At 33.3% G+C, this 20,987-nt stretch overlaps 2 protein-coding genes across 2 annotated transcripts in view; one reads left to right on the top strand and one right to left on the bottom strand.

Annotated features, from left to right (window-relative positions):
* LOC132757486 (protein furry homolog) overlaps positions 1-20,974 on the top strand; it is a 31,721-nt gene extending 10,747 nt beyond the window's left edge. The window contains exons 6-10 of the mRNA XM_060748774.1: positions 1,468-1,551; positions 4,066-4,176; positions 14,836-15,035; positions 16,716-16,813; positions 19,804-20,974. Of these exons, the coding sequence (XP_060604757.1) occupies positions 1,468-1,551; positions 4,066-4,176; positions 14,836-15,035; positions 16,716-16,813; positions 19,804-19,955 (645 nt within the window). The 3' untranslated portion in view covers positions 19,956-20,974. The remainder of the gene's footprint in view (positions 1-1,467; positions 1,552-4,065; positions 4,177-14,835; positions 15,036-16,715; positions 16,814-19,803) is intronic.
* Positions 4,768-13,527, bottom strand: LOC132757485 (uncharacterized). The gene is made up of 2 exons (XM_060748773.1): positions 13,373-13,527; positions 4,768-8,776 (listed from the first exon to the last, which is right to left on the bottom strand). The coding sequence occupies exon 2, from the start codon at positions 8,767-8,769 to the stop codon at positions 6,967-6,969; it is 1,803 nt and encodes a 600-aa protein (XP_060604756.1). The 5' UTR covers positions 8,770-8,776; positions 13,373-13,527; the 3' UTR covers positions 4,768-6,966.
* Positions 20,975-20,987: the final 13 nt, after the last annotated feature.

Raw genomic sequence — 20,987 nt, 5'->3', positions numbered from 1 at the left:
CCTACATGATTCATAAAATTTGTGCATATATTATTTGGTAAGATTTGTAATAACTTAATTTGCTGCACACAACCTATGGGGTCACAATAATTATTACCTTGTGACTAGTCATGACCAGTAGATACTAGATAACCCTTATTAATTGTTTGTTCACAGGGTCAGAAGTCATACATAATAACCTGATCACATGACTAATTGGCTGCCGATAGGGGGCATACATGTTTTAAAAACATATCTTGTTCTTTTTGAACTTTGTCCTGGACATAACTCTAAAAACTATAAGCGGTATCAACATGAAACTTTGTAGGTAGATAGATCTCATTGAGTAGGTGGGCAGTGCACAAGAACTGTAACTCTGCCATGCCTTTTTTTTTTAATTATTCCCCTTTGTTTATTTTTACACTTTGAACTTTGTCCGGGACATAACACTAAAACTATAAGAGATATCAACATGAAACTTTGTAGGTAGATAGATCTCATTGAGTAGGTGTGCAGTGCACAAGAACTGTAATTCTGCCTTGCCTAATCTTTTAATTATTCCCCTTTGTTTATTTTCACACTTTGAACTTTGTCCAGAACATAACTCTAAAACTATAAGAGGTATCAACATGAAACTTTGTAGGTAGATAGATCTCATTAAGTAGGTTTGCAGTGCACAAGAACCGTAACACTGTCTTGCCTAATTTTGAAGTTATTGCCCTTTGTTTATTTTGACACTTTGAACTTTGTCTGGGACATTACTCTAAAACTATAAGAGGTTTCAACATGAAACTTTTTAGGTAGATAGATCTCATTGGGTAGAAGTGCAGTGCTTAAGAATCATTACACTGCCTTGCCTTATTTTGAAGTTATTGCCCTTTGTTTATTTTTACTTTTTGACTTTTGTCCGGTACATAACTTTAAAACTATTAGAGATATCAACATGAAACTTTGTAGGTAGCTAGATATCATTGGATAGAACTGCAATGCTTAAATAACCTAAACAAAGCCTGGTCTAATTTTGGAGTTATTGCCCTTTGTTCATTTTTACACTTTTAATTTTACCCGGGACATAACTCTGAAACTATAAGAGATATCATTAGGAAACTTTATAGATAGATAGATCTCATTGAATAGAAGTGCAGTGCAAAAAAAAACATAATTCCGCCTTGCCTAATTTTGGAGTTTTGCCCTTTGTTCATTTTTTTATACTTTACTGTGTCCAGAACCTTTTCAGGGAGCATCACCCGGTTCAACCGGTTCTTGTTTTAATAAACAAACAACTATTCTACTGACAAAGCTTTATACCCTTTAGACTGACATGTTTTAAGATAACTTATAGCTTTCTACTCAATCCATCTCAATTTTATAAATTTGAAATAAAACAATAAGAATCATTAGGTAATGCTTTCTCATACAATTAGGATTAAAGCTGTCGGTATTAACTATCTCTGATTTATTTCATGTTATTGTAAATTTATATTTTAGAGTTTAGAAGAAATCAAGGTATCAATTAAACAGCAATCACTTGGTGATGGTGGAAGCTTTCCTATACAATGTAGTGAAGAACAGGTAATATTTTGATAGCCTTTAGTAACACTTATGGTGACATGGTAATGTAATTTAAGTTTTGAGTCATGTTCTATGTTTATATCTAGGGTATTGAATTCATTATGATTTCTAAAAGAATAAAGGTTTCATATTAAAAGACACACATTCACCTTGTTACAAATGTTACACTAATCGTTCCCTTTTTGTCAAAAATGGCCCAACCTATGTGTCACTTATTTTAAATAGACCTTTGTACATAGACTGTAACAGTAAAAATGCCTTAAAATGCTGCTTGGAAATAACAATGGTGGAAGTTTAATTTTGGCATGTGGCATTACCTTATGCTCATCTATAAAATTATGTACATAATGTTCATTGGTAAAAAATGGCCCAGCCCTGAGGGTCTAGTTACCCTTTGGGCCAAAATTGCCCTAGTTCAAGTTTATATAGACTTGTGCAGGAAAAATACAGTCTTATTTTTTGAAACATCAATGCCAAAAGCTGAGATTTTTGGCAAATAGCATCACCTTGTTGTCCTCTACAAAAGTTTTATAAATACCACCCTTGGACCAAAATTGGTCCCAACCCAGGGTATCAATTACAGTAGAACTTCTATGAGTCGAACTTAGATTAGTCGATTTTTCTCGATGTATCGAAGAAAAATGAAAGTCCCAACTTTCCCCCCTATATATTCCTTATAAAAACCTATTTATGAGTTAAAATTTTATGTGTCAAATTTTTGGAAGTGTCAAGGTTTTTTCGTGGTCCGTATAAATAAATCTAGTGCAATTTACCACAAATAAGTCGAAGTCGTTTGATTGTTTTGACACCTTTGATCTCGAGACATTTTTCACACCTTATCTGGCTGCGAAGACGATTTCCAATCAACTTGTGTGATAGGTGTTAATTGCACAGCCATGTGTTAAAACAGCATTTGTTTGCGATAAAATGTGTGATAAAATACTTAAATCGTAACTATTTTAATTGCCGTAGTGGTATTTGAAAGTAAACAGTAAGAACTACTTTCATTTGAAAACATCCTTGACCTGGTGTTGCGTCTGAAATTAACACGCAAAATATTTACTAATAAGTTGGTTTAGTTATCACCCTTTCGTATCAATACGTCTTTTATAACTCTTTTGTATATGTCAATGGGTAGTCCAAATAATTAGCCGTGAAAAACCCTATTTAACATGCTATATTTATCCTTGCAAAATGTAAATATCAGATTAATGATGGAAAAACATGAAATAGGTTTCGTTATAGATCTTATAATTAGGACTAGTCACGGGTCGAAATTTTGTCATGGAATTGAGAGCGATTCATGAGTCGAAGCAACGATGTGTCGAAGTTTTGACGCAAGTCCCTTCAACTTGGACTTACTGAAGTTCGACTGTAGTTTATATTAACTTATTAACTTTTATAAGAAAAAAGTTAAGTTTAAAGTGGTCTTCTCAAAATCTACAAAGCCCAGAACTTAGATTTTTGGCAAGTATATCTGCCTTATGAACCTCAACAACAGTTATATAAGTCTTGCTCCTTCGTCCAAAATTTGCCCATACCTTTGGTCACTTATTTTATGTCTAATTGTATAGGAAAACACATTTAAGTTGTCTTTTGTAAAATTATATTGCCCAGAACTTAGATTTTCTTTGAGTACAAATGAATGTAGCATTTGCTTTGTGGTCCTTAACAAAATTGAAAAAAATTATGCCCATGGGATCGAAAAGGTTCAGCCTTCTGGTCACATAGTATATATAGCACTGCATAGTATATATCTTGGAAAAAAGTGATCCCTTTGAAGCATTAAATACAGCAAAATTATATAGATTGCATGCTTGGTTTGATTGAGTCATGTATGAGATATAATAAAAAAAGTGCAACATCACTTATGCCCCCTATACTAGCACCGACTTGAGCATTACTCATTTCTCAACACTAAAAAGTGCTGGACTCAATGATGCCCATGGACCAGAAAAATATAACAACACATTTAATTCATCTTGTATGAAGACAATGCTTTGATGGTTTGGTACATATGTAGCATTTCCTGGAATACATCTGATCTACAAATGTTTCAAAAATAATGCAGCTTGGGCCAAAAATGACAACATATACAAAGTGACGTTTATGGTCAAATAGCTTCAAACCACTTGCCCTCCACAACTGAATCCTGACAGGGACCTTCAATTCTTCATGCTAGCTTTTGGAATGTCTGTTATTCTTCTGAAGTGCCCGTTCATGCTGCCTGAAATAAAGCATGGAAGGCCACTTGAAGTTTTCTCCAGCGGTAAAGATGGAAGGTCGCCATATGACCTAAAGTGTTGTTGGGACATTAAACCCAAAATTGCTTTTACCTGAAATGAGTTTGACTGCCATCAATGTATTTCAGGTTAGAAATTGGGGACAATCATGATTCAAAATAACTATCACTTTGTTAAATCAAACTTTATTTTCTAAAAATGCATACAAGTAAAAAATCACATGTAGTAAAAATTTGATACAGTTTATCAGATTTTCTTCTCTTTTTTTCAGAAATTAGATCTGTGCCAAAAGTTATATAAACTAATTTTCCAACTAGTTATGCTGTTTGAAAGTAACATCAAGCTACTAGATTGTTTCAAACTTGTACAGACAGCCTCACAGGTAAACATCCTAAAGATTCTCTCATTTATATGTTGATGTTTTTTTAGCTAACCCTGGCATTAAATAGTCATTGCTATTTGACAATTGTTCTCAACAATTCATATAAACAACATTTACTTAAACAATGTGTGAATTTTGACCTAAAGGAATGATCCTAAAATGACCCTGTATAAAAGTTATATATAAATGATGTCAGTCCATTGCACACATAGGATATATGAGCTAAAAATGTTTAAAAATAAAATCTTTACAAATTTTCTATAAAACTATAATGTTAAGAGCATAGGTATCTGGTATGTAAAATCACATTGTCCTGTACAAAAGTTATATAAATTATGTCAGTCCATTGCACACATAGGATATATGGGCTAAAAAATGTTTAAAAATAAAATCTTTACAAATTTTCTATAAAACTATAATGTTAAGAGCATAGGTATCTGGTATGTAAAATCACATTGTCCTGTACAAAAGTTATATAAATTATGTCAGTCCATTGCACACATAGGGTATATGAGCTAAAAAATGTTTAAAAATAAAATCTTTACAAATTTTCTATAAAACTATAAATGTTAAGAGCATAGGTATTCTGGCATGTAACATCACATTGTCCTGTACAAAATTTATATATAAATTATAACATGTGTATCTATGTAAGAAAACAAATTTAAGTCACAGTGCTTACTCGCTTAAATTCAGAATTGTTCAAGTATTTCAGTTAGTAAATATTAAGTGAAACATCAGTAAAACAAATATTAAGTGAAACACCAGTAAAACAAATATTAAGTGAAACACCGGTAAAACTTTATTAAGTAAAAACACTAAAAAAAACGACTAAGGTATATAAAAAATACTTTTTAGTTATTTACAGAAATAAAAAGAGAAATGCATTAAAACAGAACTTTGCAATTTGTTCCATTTGGTGAAAAAGTATTCAAATGATATATCCAAGCAAATCTCTTTTAAAAGTCTTTTAAAAATGTATTACATTATCAATAGGCATAAAATAGGTATTTAAAATTTGCAGTTGAATAATAATTTTTTATTATTTTTTAGCTGACCTGTCACAAAGTGACAGGGTGAGCTTTTGTGATCGCTTTTCGTCCGGCGTCAGTCCGGCGTCCGTCTGTCCGTAAACTTTTACTTAAAATGATATCTCCTCATAAATCACTAAGCCAATTTCATCCAAACTTCACAGGAATGTTCCTTTGGTGGTCATCTTTGAAAATTGTTCAAAGAATTTAATTCCATGCAGAACTCTGGTTGCCATGGCAACCGAAAGAAAAAACTTTAAATATTATCTTTTAAAAACCCTTACAGCTAAATCTTTGATATTTGGCATGAAGCATCTTCTAGTGAGTGTCTACCAAGTTTGTTCAAATAAAAGCCCTGGGGTCAAAATTGGCCCCACCCATGGGGGTGATTGATTTTCCCTATATGCATATAATAAAAATTTAAAAAATCTTCTTTTAAAGAACTCAAAGAGCAAGAGCTAAGATATTTAGCATGAAACATCTTCTAATGAGTGTCTAACAAGTTTGTTCAAATAAAATCCCTGGGGTCAAAATTGGCCCCGCCCTGGGGGTCATTGATTTTTCTTATATGTGTAGCAAAAACTTAAAAAATCTTCTTTGAAAAAACCCAAATACCTAGAGTTTAGATATTAAGCATGAAACATCTTCTAGTAAGTGTCTACAAAGTTTGTTCAAATAAAAGCCCAGGGGTCAAAACTGGCCCCGCCCCAGGGGTGTCATTGTTTTAAACTATATGTGTATAGTAAAAACTTAAAAAATCTTCTTTTAAAAAACTCAATGAGCTAGAGCTTAGATGATTAGCATGAAACATCTTATAGGTATCAACCAAGTTTGTTCAAATAAAAAGCCTTTGGGTTAAAATTGGCCCTGCCGGGGGGGGGAGAGTGAAGAAGGAGATCATTGTTTTTCATTATATGTGTGTAGTAAAAACTTAACATCATGAAACATCTTCTTACGAGTGTCTTCCAAGTTTGTTCAAATAAAAGGCCTAGGGTTTAAACTGGCCCTGCTCCGGGGGCCTATATACAGGTGAGCGACCTCAGGGCCATGATGGCCCTCTTGTTTACTATTTACAGACAGTAAATGTAAAATTTATCATTATTCAGTATTTTATTACCATTATTCAATATTGTAGCTTTCTTGTAAAATCATCACACAAGTTCTTCATCAGCAGAAGATTACCTCAGATCATTCAACCGTAATGTTAATTAAAGAGTATGTGACCAAATCACATAGGCTTTTAAATGTTTTAAAGCAGTTCTTCCCTAAATTTGTAATATGATTATATGACAAAACCAATTTTATTTTTAATGGCTTACTGTAAAGTGAATCGGTCTATAATGGATGATTTGTAAAACAAAAAATTATGATGTTGAAAGTGTTTAGTATTAGATATAAATACAAACCACAAAAAAAGTTTCTATAAATCTTGTTGGCCGGTGTGAGACACATGATCCGATAATACATATATTTATATTGCAGATAATAAAAATGTTCTATAACAAAATGTTATTATCCATCATATACATGTTTCATACTATGTATACTAGTTAAAACATTAATAACACTTTTTCCCAAGCAATATTTAAATACAATTTCCAAATGATACATTTCTTTTGTTTATAGCAATTTTTTAAAACACTTATGGAAAATGTGCTTACTGTAGATCTACGCACTTAAATGTTGACAAAATAACAAACATAGGCAGTGAATTGGGTATTAACTGGTTTTGATAAAATACAGTTAAAGTTGTATTGTTCTACGACAGTTTATAGATTTGAAGGAAGTTGCCATACTTTTCATCTGACACATAACAGCTGTAATACAGTTTCTTTGTTTTTCCACACCAACATACAGCCTGTGGTCTCTTATGATCCTGCAGCACCACCTTTCCTGTAGAACAATCTACTGATATCTCTTCTATAACAAAGTGTCTCCCATATCTCTGCCAGACACACACAAAGACAGTACCATCATCTGACAGTGACATTCCTCTAGGATCACCCATACCACTATAACTACCTATTTCATCACCTTGCCAGTTTAACATTGTTACTCTTTTCATGTCATCGTTAGATCCATAGATAGATCTTACTCTCTTCATGCCACTGTCAGATACATAGATAGAACTTCTGTTACATATGATATACCGTGGATTTTGGAAAATATATTTTCCATCAGTTGTTGTCAGTATAGTGCCATTTATATCAAGGATCTGAAGTTTTGCAGGATTAAAGAATGACACAACAAGTTTACTTTGGTAACAGCTTATACCATGACAGTTTCCACCAACCTTTACAGTGTGCTTCATTATGAGTTTGTTTGATGAGATTGATATAAACTGTATTGTCTGTATGCTAGGAAGTGTGACAGCAACTTGAGTACTTGTTACTGTAGTGATATCCCATAGTTCAGCATCTAGTTGTAGTTGATCAGACACAGATTGACTGTTGGTATCCACCATCTTTACAGCTTTGTTATCATAGTCAGTGATGATAAGAAGATCAGGAGTCAGCAGAGTCATTCCTATTATCCAGCATCTATATTTATCTTTTGATGTCTTCACACAGATTTCTCCCTCATGTGAAGGTTGCCTAGACTTTATTTGTACAGATTGAGATTCTGTATTAAAAGTTTTATGTGTCAATGTACCCAGTGACTCCTCTGTTTTAAGGAAATTTAATATTTCATCATTTGATTGAAAGTTGTGCTCTTTGATATCATATGATAAAAGTTGTTGAGTTTTTCCCTTCACATTGTGTATTGTTTTCTCTGCAAGTTTAAGTTCCATGAAAAGTTTGTTGGTCTGTTTTGATGTGTTGAGTTGTTTGATTTTATCTGATGATGTTTTCAGGGATTTGCTCATATCTTCATATGTTGTTTCTACTGCTTTCAGATTTTTGTTGTTTTTTTGTTTTATGACTTTAGCTGCATCTTCAGCCTGTCTCTCAAGTACATCTAGTCTTTGGTTGATTTCTTGCCGAAACTTTTTGATTTCTGCCAATGATTCTTTGAGTGAGCTGTTTGATTTGTTTGTCATGTTCTTGACATCTTCTACCATCTGTTGAAATTGGTCAGAAGTGTGATTCAATGTTTTAAGAATATCTTGATATTGCTTGCTGTCTAATATATCACCAGAAATGTCTGGTATATAATCAACTTTGCAGGAAGTAGCTTGATGTTCAAGGGTAACACAAACACTGCAGAGTAATTCTGTATGGTCATTGCAGTAGAACTTGATCATTTCTTGTGGATGTTTAAGACAGGGTGTGGTCAGGACATCAGACTGGCCTGTGTGAATAGATGTTGAGGGTTGCTGCAATACTTTAGGCATATTAGTAGCGTCCTGAAGTGTGTGATGTTTGGAAAACCTACTGACTTTATGGGCTCTAAAGCATGTCTTGCAGAGGTGTTCCTTGCAGTCAGTGCAGTAACCATGGGCAGGTAGTCTAGGTCCTTCCTCGTCACAAGGTTGGCAGTAAATTTGAAGATCTTCATCTGATGCCATGGATGTTGTAGATGATAAAAATTGTTTTGATGCTTTCTTTCCTGAGACTGCCATGTTTTACCTAAAATGTATAATAATAGATTACTGTGTATTGCATTTTTTTAGTTCACCTGTCACAAAGTGACAGGGTGAGCTTTTGTGATCGCTTTTCGTCCGGCGTCCGTCCGTCGTCCGGCGTCCGTCCGTAAAGTTTTGCTTTAAATGACATCTCCTCATAAACCACTGAGCCAATTTCATCCAAACTTCACAGGAATGTTCCTTTGGTGGTCGCCTTTAAAAATTGTTCAAAGAATTTAATTCCATGCAGAACTCTGGTTGCCATGGCAATCGAAAGAAAAATCTTTAAATATCTTCTTTTAAACAACCCTAAGAGCTAGAGCTTAGATATTTGACATGAAACATCTTCTAGTGAGTGTCTACCAAGTTTGTTCAAATAAAAGCCCTGGGGTCAAAATTGGCCCCGCCCCAGGGGGTCATTGATTTTCCCTATATGCATATAGTAAAAACTTAAAAGATCTTCTTTTAAAGAACCCAAAGAGCTAGAGCTAAGATATTTGGCATGAAACATCTTCTAGTGAGTGTCTACCAAGTTTGTTCAAATAAAAGCCCTTGGGTCAAAATTGGCCCCGCCCCGGGGGTCATTGATTTTCCCTATATGCATATAGTAAAAACTTTAAATATTATCTTTTAAAGAACCGTAAGAGCTAGAGCTTAGATATTTGGCATGAAACATCTTCTAGTGAATGTCTACCAAGTTTGTTCAAATAAAAGCCCTGGGGTCAAAATTGGCCCCGCCCCAGGGGGTCATAGATTTTCCCTATATGCAAATAGTAAAAACTTAAAAAATCCACATTTAAAGAACTCAAAGAGCTAGAGCTAAGATATTTAGCATGAAACATGTTCCAATGGGTGTCTACCAATAATGTTCAAATAAAAGCCCTGGGGTCAAAATTGGCCCCGCCCGGGGGGGTCATTGATTTTCCTTATATGTGTATAGCAAAAACTTAAAAATCTTCTTTGAAAAAACCCAAATAGCTAGAGTTTAGATATTAAGCATGAAATATCTTTAAGTAAATATCTACAAAGTTTGTTCAAATAAAAGCCTGGGGGTCAAAAATGGCCCTGCCCCAGGGGTGTCATTGTTTTTAACTGTATGTGTATAGTAAAAACTTTAAAAATCTTCTTTTAAAAAACCCAATGAGCTAGAACTTAGATGTTTAGCATGAAACATCTTCTTATGGGTGTCTACCAAGTCTGTTCAAATAAACAAATAAAAGCCCTTGGGTAAAAATTGGCCTGGCGTTGGGGGGGGGGGGGCTATATACAGGTGAGCGACCTCAGGGCCATCATGGCCCTCTTGTTTAAATTGCCTTTTGGTATATATGTAATTATGTCATACTCTAGCAGACAATTCAAAACATAGGTAGTACATTGCTAACATTAATGGCTTGTTTGAGGTAAAAGGTTGAGCAAAAAATCTATTATCTATAAGACATCTTAGACTTGTTCTTATAATACATGTATAACTCTCTTACTTCATAATAAGATCTGTATTGGTTTTCATTTAAATTTATATTTTTATGTATTTGTTAAAGTAAAAATATTTGTTGTGATATCATATCTCATCAAACTAACACTTAATTTATGATGTACAAATACAGTCAACGATCGTTATCTTGACATCGCTTTTCTCGATATTTTGTTACCTCAATGAAATTTTGAAAGTCCCGATTTTCTTCCTTCTTTATCTATATTGGAAATATTTGTTTAGCTCGATATTTTTATTTCGACATTTTCAGTATCTCGAAGTAAAATTTCAGCCCCAACAGTAATTTTCATGCTATTATCCTTTCTTTATCTCGACTAATAATTTTTTGTCTCTCCCCTGCAGAGGTGTGAAAAACACAAACCTGACAATAATCACTTAATAGCATGTGTCAAAATGATGACTATGTTTGTAACAAGTCGAGCTTTGTTTATAAAAGTTTACCTAATTAACGTATTGATTGACTTATGTCCAAAATGAGTGAATCTTCCGCTATTTTTAAAATATTTGAACACTGTATTAAATTCATTGTGACTTTAGATGTAAATGAAAAAGTGTTCAGTATAGAAACATTTTCGTTGCAATATTGTTTTACAACATCGAAAAAAATATCAAACAGCGGTATAACTATCTCGAGAATGGTCCGATAACCAACCCGGGAGGATATCTGGATCGACCATGTTGAAAACGTTTTCACTATAGTGGTGTTTTACTGAGTAAACCTCACTATGTGTTTTTATCACAGACTTCCATATTTCCGCTGGTAAACATCCGCTAATTTAACTTTGTTAAATATCGACTTTGGGATATAAGGCTCAAGAAAACAAGACATGGAGATATCATACTTTTAATTTATTTGACTTAAGGTATGCACATGCCTTTGTAAAAATCAGTTACTGCCTTGTTCAAACCTTATACGTTTATCTCGACATTTCGTTATCTCGATATTTTTTGAACGGTCCCGATGACTTTGAGATAACAAAAGTCGACTGTATATAAAAGTATGCCATTGTTAAAGGCGAATATGTACAAATTTGTAAGAATACCATTGTGACAGACAAAAGAAAATATGAACAAATGAATAAGTATGCCATTGTGCCAGACAAAATAAAATATGTACAAATATGTCATTGTTACAGGTATTTAAGTATACAATTTTCACAAAAAAGTACAAATATAGAAGTATGCCATTGTGACATGTACACATATATGAAAGTTCAATTTTGACAAACAAAATGAAATATGTACAAATATGTAAGTATGCCATTGTGACAAACAAAAATGAAATATGTACAAATACATGTATGTAAGTATGCCATTTTGACAGGCAAATGAAATACTGTGACAGGCAAAATGACATTAACTATTTTAATTAAAGAATTGAGAATTTAGTACCTCATCAATGAAACTTTCATGAGCCTAAATTATCACAATTATTCCATTTTTTGACATCAAATGTCAAGTTCATTTATTACACAATTTAATAAAAACAAGAAATAAAAACTGCATTTCATCTTATATTGGCTATTGACTGAATTGTATATACACTTGAATGCTTTCGTTTTTTTTTTACTTTTACCTCATTTTCGGGCCAAAGTTATTTTGTTTTGTATGTGAGAATGAAAAGCCTTTGTTTCGAATGTTTCCTGGTCAGCCAAAACAATTAAGTTTGTTTATCCAAAATATTCTTTTATATTGCATATATTTTTTTATCACACACCCGTGCCGATTTTGCGACTCCGTAAATATGGTATTGCACGGCCGTGCATATATTTTGACGTGACGTCATAAGCGTTATACAAACATAGTGTAAAGACGCGCTTAATATTAGCGTTATACTTTAGGCGCGTCAATGAAAATGACTCTCATTTCACTTTAAACTGTCTTTATTTTGGGTATGTAATAAATAGAATATTAAATTCGTGTGAATTCAATACCGAATTTATTGCACTCGTTGAATAAAAAAATATTATGCTCGCCAGAGGCTCGCATAATATAATTGTATTCAACTCGTGCAATAAATTCAGTATTGAACTTGCACTCATTCAATATCCTCTATTTTTGTGTGTTTTTATTATATTGATAATTAATTTTTTAGGCAGCAATTATATTTCTGATAAGGAAGTGGGAGGGGAAACAAACACTATAAATTAATCAATTATGACAAGTTTATACAAAGTAGATGCTGTGTTCAATGTAAATGTTGTCTGCAGACAGACAGACATACAGACAGCACAAAAGCAAAAAATATATGGAATGAAAATCTTTAATTTTTTGCGATCATCATTACTGTTTAAAAAGTGTTATTTATATGCTTTTATGTATGAACCCATTACTGCATGAGTATTTTGTGAAAAATGGCTGTTTTCATTGAAAAGTCTCCCGTTATAAGTTCAAATTGCTATAAAACTATAAAAACTTCTTCAATACTAATCAAATTTGGCACATATGTTGACTGGACCATTGCCTTTGTAACAACAGGCTCAGTGTTAAATTTCCTGTTACCATGGCAACGAGGGGACATCTCAAAATTGCCAAAACTCTCTATTTTGCGTTGATTTTTTCCATCAAAATTGATTTCAAAGTGCTGCAACTTCTCAATGGATGTCAAAGGCTTTTCAGCATTTGTGCACGTAACCTTATGATTGACCTGGGGTCATTTTAAGCCTCTCATAAGTCCAAAAAAATTTGTTTTGGCGATGAGGGGGACTGCCGCCCCTTTCAAACCCTTTAAAGATAAGGGGGCACATCCCCCTTCTGGCAACCTCCTGATGTACCTTTTGGATTGGGGGCAGCGTCGAAAATATGCTCACTTTTTTATCAACATTTTTCAAACATAAATATGTGTGGGGGCCAAAACAGGATATTTTTTTACTATTTGAGGCCTAAAAGGGGGGTGGGGGTTGAAAGTGCGTTGTTTCGCGTATATATGAGGTAAAGGGTTAAACATTGTTAAAAAAGTCCTATTCAATAATGTGTTGAAATTTCATAAACCTAAATTTGTCAACAGTATTTTATTACCGTAGAGCTTAAAACCAAAACCATCATGCTTTAAAAAGCAGTTTATGCATAATTTAAATATTAAGAAAAACAAAAAGGAAACCATCCTACCTTCAGTTATCCTCAAAATTGTGTCACAGGTTTAAAATCATCCACTGTAATGTCTTTATTTTTTAAAGGTTTAATGTTAATATTTTGCTGTTACTATTGGAGTCATGCATTCATGGAATTCGATAACAATATTTACTTCCTTGTTTTGCAACATTGATTTTTGAAATTGTATACATTTTAAACTTAACAGTTTAAATATAAGACCTTTATTTAGCTGATACAAGTACATGGTGTTCGAAAATATATCAGATTTTAATATTGTGTTTAAAACTAGTATTTTAATCATTCAGGAAAGATAAATTTGATATTTAAATCCCAGTTGTTCTTTTTCATGATTGCACAGATTTTAAACCATTACCTCTACTGTAAGTTTATACATGTCCACATTGTTTAAATTGACATTTACATGTATAAGGATCATAAATGATATATATACATTAAAGGGGGTTGTAAATGTGTTTTAAAGCATTTAGAGCAGATTGAGTAGACCTCACAATTAGGGATTTCAACTTCCATTGAAAGATTATTATGATTAATGATATATGGGTATCTCATCAATATGATTTGACATCTCGTGCATAACACTTTAAGTTTAATGACGATTTCAAGGTTACTGTTAAAACTCGGAAGTTTGAATTTGCTAAATGCTGCTCTCAAACTATCTAATCTCTTGTTTTAAACTTCTCTCAAAACTCATACTTTAGATTCTCAGCTTTAAAGCTACTTACTCAGACATAGTTGTCTGTGGTTTTTAAAGAATGGCTTGTCTCATTATAACATGTACACATAAAAGTTAATGTTTCTAGTTTTCATAATTATGCTCCCCGAAAATTTTCGAATAGTCGCCGCCTTGGCTGTTCGTCTTTCCGTTTGTCAGCTTTTCTTGTCCGGGACATAATTTTGAAACAACAAGAGGTATCAACATGAAACTTTGTAGGTAGATAGATGTCATTGAGTAGGTGTGCAGTGCAGTGAACTCTGTCTTGCCTAATTTTGGAGTTATTGCCCTTTGTTTATACTTTGTCTTGGACATAACTCTAAAACTATAAGAGGTATCAACATGAAACTTTGTAGGTAGATAGATATCATTGAATAGGTGTGCAGTGCACAAGAACCGTAACTCTATCTTAAGAACCGTAACTCTGTCTTGCCTAATTTTGGAGTTATTGCCCTTTGTTCATTTTGACACTTTGAACTTTGTCCGGGACATAACTCTAAAACTATAAGAGGTATCAACATGAAACTTTGTAGGTAGATAGATCCCATTAATTTTGGAGTTTCTGTCCTTTGTTCATTTTTTTTTATACTTCCCTGTGTCCAAAACCTTCTTGGGGAGCATCACCTGGTTCAACTGGTTCTTGTTGAGAAATAGTTATCACCACAGAGAGCCACATAGCTTTATAGGGACAGATTAATAGTATTTAATTGATCGGCAAAATTTATGTACTTTTTGCTTGATTTAGGTGAATGATATTTCTGGACAAGTGGAGAGTATTAAAGGGGAAGTAACTGCTGCCATGTCAGAATTAGAGAATGGTCAGGCATCACCACTAAATGTTGACTCCCCTAAACCAGTCACAAAACAAGATGCATTCTCCAGTCTTACAGAGTATATCAAAAGTCAACAATACCAAAAAGCAATTCAGCTTGTCAGATCTTTCAGGTATGGTTTGGTAGGGAACTATTTCAGTATTTTGTTGAAGATATCGTTTGAAAGATATTTTAAAAGGAATTTGTTAAAACCTTTTTAAAGTAGTGAACTGTTTAAATAGTTTGCTTTAGATATCCTTTAAAAAGTATTTTTATAATTTTTTTGTTTAAACATTTTTAACATCAACATCATATTCAATTTGTAGAAAATCAATGAGTTCTAAGCATTTAACAAGTAAATGGACTTGTTCATATTTTTGAAAACAGTTGTTAACATAAATACATGAATCTTATGGAGGGGTGTGTGGCCAAGTGATTAAGGTCGTTGACTTCAAACCAATTGCCCCTCATCACTCTGGGTTTGAATCCTGACAGGGACTTTGGATTCTTACATGTGAGGAAGCTATTCAGCTAGCTTACGAGATGTTGGTGGTTCTACTCAGGTGCCTGTGTGTGCCTGAAACAATGCACCAGAGGTCTTCCTCCACCAGTAAAGCTGGAACGTCGCGATATGACCCATACTGTGTCGATGTGAATCTTATTGAGGGCTGATTGATACATAGACACTGGTACTGACAGGAGCAAATGATATAAAAAAAAAACAAGTTATCCTTACTGAAAATTAAGACCATAACTCATAATTGTCCGTATTCAAAATATCCATTAATTTTGTCCATTTAATCAAGATTTTAAGGATTTTGAAGACCTGAAAACAGTATAATTTATTTTTATTTAAAATATAAATTTCTCCATTTAATCAAAGTAAAAAGGATTTTAAAAAAAAAAAAGACTTAATACACCCCTGATGGGCACTATAAGGAACTGTAAAATTGACAATATAGGACAGTTATATGCCTTAAATGTCACCTGTATGCAAAATTTAAACAACATTTACCATGTGGTTTATGAGTTATGGACATTTTTCTGAACCATAACTTTGCCATTAGAAGGACTTTTTTCAGAAATGAGGAAACTCTAAATAAACTATAATATCATCATTATGAAAAATGTTTTCCTATAGCTCATTGTTAAGAAAGAAATAATGACATTTAGGTAACAAATTAAACAAGCAAAATGATTGTTTTTAAACGAAATGTTTTTAATATTTATAAAAATGTAACCCTACCCCACCCACTTTCAACACTTTTTTGACCATTTCCCTATGTAAAAGGCCTGATGTAAAATATCCCTAAAATTTTCCACAATGAGGGGCTGTTTTCAAAGTTTGCCTAATTTCTCTTAAATGTATATTTGTTGGTCTTGCAAAATATATAATACCTTTACCGTGTAGTTTTTTTTTATTAAATTTTGAAAAATTCTTGTATCATATTTGCTATTAAATTTGGCATTATTTAGTACATAAATACCTACAATAATTATATAATTAAAATGAATCACTTTTTTCTTCCATTAGGGATCTGAGAGATTAATAAAAAATGTTAAAAAGAAAAAAAAAGTTGCCCCTTCTGGGGTTTGAACCCACACCCCTCAGTTTCAATACACTTTGCAGTGATTATAGCCAATTTGAATACCCTTCAAAGTAGAGGTAGTGCATTAGGGGTGTACTACCTTAAAACCATTATAATTGCTGATCTTGGAAGGTTTTGATGCCGAGAAATGAAACATGACATTCAAACTTCACTCTATGGTTTCCAGTTTACTTTTAGAATGCATAAATGTAGAAACATTTCAGGACAATGTGGCCTGGTGACATGTTTGGACAATCACAGGATGATGACCTTGTTACCCTGCTCAATGTGTTTTGTATTGAAATGGCTGAAAAGAAAACAGGTACCAGTACTGTTATATTATCAATATTTCATAGTTGTACAAGATCTTGGTGATTTTTATACGCCCGTTTGAAAAACGGGACGTATTATGGGAACGCCCCTGGCGGGCGGGCGGGTGGCATCCAATTTTGTCCGGAGCATATCTACTACATGTATGGAGGGATTCTAATGAAACTTCATAGAAATGTTCACCACTTCGAGGAGCAGTGTTACGCACATGAAACAGGTCTCTAGGTCAAAGGTCAAGGTCACACTTAGAGCTCATTGAAAAATGCTTGTCCGGAGCAAAACTTCCACATGTATAGAGGGATTTCAATATTACCTGGCACAAATGTTCACCATTGTTAGGCGGAGTGTTGCGTGCAAGATTCAGGTCCTTGCGGCCAAGGTCAAGGTCACACATAGAGGTCAAAGTTCAGATAAGAATATGAAGATGTGTATATGGACCATTTAGTCATCATTTATTGAGGGATTGTAACACAAATGGTCATTATCAAGACTATGGCTGTGATACATATAATTTAGGTCAATATATATAAGGTCAAGGTCACTAAAGATGATGAAATATCCAGATTTTGTAAATAGAATTTAATCAAAGGCGACAACAAAGTTATTACTTTGTTCATAAATGACTTACACAATTACTCCCCTTGATCTACTTTCACTTTCAATTCTAAAAATAGAATTTAATCAAAGGGCATAAAATAATCCTCTTTCTTGGACTTGAGTATGTTCTAAAGAATGTAACATTTATTTACACATGTTTCATTCATTGGTCAAGATTCTTAACTGTGATAACTATGGTGTTCTGTAGACTTGGTATTTGTTCATAAAGATCATACAGTAATTACCTTATCAAATGTAAATACTTTCTCATAGAAATTTAAATTATATTTTAATTTTCAAGTAAATATCAGTTCAGCTCTCCTACATGTATGGAGGGATTTTTCATGAAACTAAATAGAAATGTTCAACACTATGAGGAGCGGGTTTTCGGCGCACCTTTTCCCCCAAGGTCTTTTTAGGTAAAAAAGGTTTTCAAGTCCACTGGAGTTCTTTTAAAAAATAATTGTCGGGAAAAGAAAAAAATTTCCCCCCCCCAATTTTTTTAAGGGGGGTTTTTTAAAATTTTTAAAACTTGGAAAACCCAAAATTTTCACCTTTGTTAGGGGGGGGGTTTTCCCCGGCCCAAAAAATTTCGGGGTCCTGGGGGGCCCCCAATTTAAAAAGGGTTCAAAAAACCATAGGGGTTTCAAATTTTAAAGTTTTAAAATTTATAAAAAAATGTGTATAGGATTTTTGTTTTTTTGGGGTTTTAAAAACCACAAAGGGTTTTCTTTATCAAAACATGGTTTTTAATAAAAAAAATTTTTTGGGGTTAAAATATAAAAGGGTTTTCCAAGGCCCACTAAAATGATAAAATTTACCTTTTTAAATTTTTCCTTACTTTGGCCAGGGGGGTTTTTTAATTAAAATTTCTTTAGAAATTTTTTTTAAACCACCATTTTTTGGGGAAGGGAAATTCCAACGCACTTTTAAACTGGGTTTTTCTGGGTAAAGGGGGGCCCAAGGGCCCACATTTAAAAAAGGGCTTTTTAAAAAAACCGTTTTGGTCTGGGGGGGAAAAAACTTTCCACTTTTCCCAAAAGAGGGTTTTTTTCAATATAAATTGGCCCCAAAATTTCCCCCCTTTTGAGGGGGAAGTTTTCCGCGCAAAAAAAATTTAAAAGGGCCTTTTTGGGCACCCAAAGGGTTAAAAGGTTTCAAAACAAAAAGGGGGTAAAAAAGTTTAGTTTAAAAATATTGAAAATTTTTTTTAAAAAAACGAGTAAACCCATTTTTTTTATTTAGGGGTTTTGTAAAAAAAAAAAGGGAATTTCCCATGGAAAACTAGGGCGTGACACATGTACTTTTAGGTCAATATATGCAAGGTCAAGGTCACTAAAGATGGTGAAATATCCAGATTTTTGTCTGGAGCATATCTCCTACATGTATGGAAGAATTTTTATAATACTTTATGGAAATGTTCACCACCATGATATGTATTGCTCCATGCATGATCCAGGTCAAAGGTCAAGGTCACACTTAGAGCTCATTGAAAAACGCTTGTCCGGAGCAAAACTTCTACCATGCATAGGGGGATTTCAATATAACTTGGCACAAATGTTCACCATTGTGAGGCTGAGTGTCGCAGGCAAAATTCAGATCCCTGCGACCAAAGTCAATGTTACACATAGAGGTCAAAGTTCAGATAAAAATTTGAAGATGTGTATAGGGACCATTTAGTCATCATTTATTGATGGATTGTAGCAAAAATGGTAACTATCATGACTACAGGTGTGACACATTTAATTTAGGTTAATATTTGCAAGGTCAAGGTCACTGTAGATGATTAAATATCCAGATGTTGTCCGGAGCATATTTTCTAAATGCATGGAGGAATTTTAATGTTACTTTATAGAATTGTTCACCACCATGAGACGTAGTGCCCTGCACATGAACCAAGTCTCTGGGTCAAAGGTGAAGGTCACAGTTAGAGCTCATAGAAAAATGCTTGTCTGGAGCAAAACTTCTACATGCATAGAGGGATTTCAATAAAATGCGGCACAAATGTTTATCATTGTGAGGCTGAGTGCCGTGCATAAAATTCAGGTCCCTGCGACCAAGGTCAAGGTCACACATCCTGTGCATATCTTCCCTACTGATTTGTTTAAAGGTTCATTTAACAACACAGTGCCAAGAATAAAAACTTGCTTGCTAGATAACACTTATCCATAATGCCCCCATCTCCATCTAAAGCTTTCGTAAATGGGCGTATTTTGTGACTACGGCACCCTTGTTTAGGGAAATATCTTCTGTTTTCAAGCATGTTATTTCTGTTAAAAGAACAAACTGAAATTATTGTTTTGATAACCTAAAATATTGTATCATTAATTAATGTAGAAATGCAATAATCATTTTATTAAATCAACTATGTTTGTTATGTTTCAGGTGTATTTGTATTAACAAAGGTGGAGTTTGACATTGGTTTGTTATATAGCCAGTTATTGGATATTAATCAACAAATTAGAAACTGGACTATACCCTCTCCTCAACAGTCATGCACAGGAAACAACGATTTATTGGACTCCAGTACATTATGATTATATGAATATTCTGAGTTTAACAAGAAAACTACAATTGATTGAACTTGAATAAATAATAATAGTACATGTATTCTGAACATGAGAGGAAGCTACAATTTATTGTTCTCAGTTATATTATGATACACAAAGTGATATGAATTATCACACCCAGATTTGAGAACATTGTATATAGATATTATATCACAGGATTAAGTATATCACATTATCTTATTATGGCATTCATATTTCTTGCTTTGTGAGAATAAATTAGGAAAGTAAACATGGCTTACAACACTTTTACATGTGGAAAATTGAGTACCGCTCAAGCCGGTGCTAATGGTCGTGAGAAAGGTATTGCACTGTTTCATAATCCCTTAATCAAATCGAGTCTGCAATCGTCATGTAATTTTGTTGTTACTGATGCTGTGATTACATTTTTTGTCCAGAATTTTTGCAGACAAGGATTGCTTTTATTTCATTGTTAAGTGACTGTTGAATGTGTATTAAACTCAGTTGAGATGTATATATTTTGAGCATACTAGTAAACACAAGTATTGTGAGGTGGAATAGAACAAGAATGCACCCTTAGATTGCTAAATTTGGGACAATGTTTAAGTGATATACATGTATCACATGATAATGTGTGAACTAAAAAGATTTGGTTCACGCCAAGCACATTCATAGTTACAGTGCTTTATTACTTCTAACACGTTTTGTCAGTTAATTCTTATGTCACCTATGCTAGGCTTTATCTATAGCGAACAATCAGGGTACCATCACATTTCACATTTGATCAAAATTAAATTGTTTATTGTTTACTATTGTTGATATGATTAAATGAGATGTTTTCATGCAATTTTCACCAGAGAACAAAATCATGTCATGTAACTTTATTTGTAAGAAGTGCCAAATTTGTTGTTGTTCTTCAAAACATGTTAATTTTAAACTAGAAAGGTTGTAGACTTTGTTAGAGAAATATTTGTTGTGATATATTTGTCACTATTGTAAATTATCATGGTCATTGTCAACATGATACATACAAAAAACCCT

The sequence above is a fragment of the Ruditapes philippinarum genome, unplaced genomic scaffold (genome assembly GCF_026571515.1).
Source record: "Ruditapes philippinarum isolate M1 unplaced genomic scaffold, ASM2657151v2 ctg6255_1_1_1_1, whole genome shotgun sequence".
In the NCBI taxonomy this organism is placed as follows: Eukaryota; Metazoa; Mollusca; class Bivalvia; order Venerida; family Veneridae; genus Ruditapes; species Ruditapes philippinarum.
The sequence above is the reverse complement of the archived record's forward strand: the minus strand, read 5'-3'. Positions and strand labels throughout refer to the sequence as shown.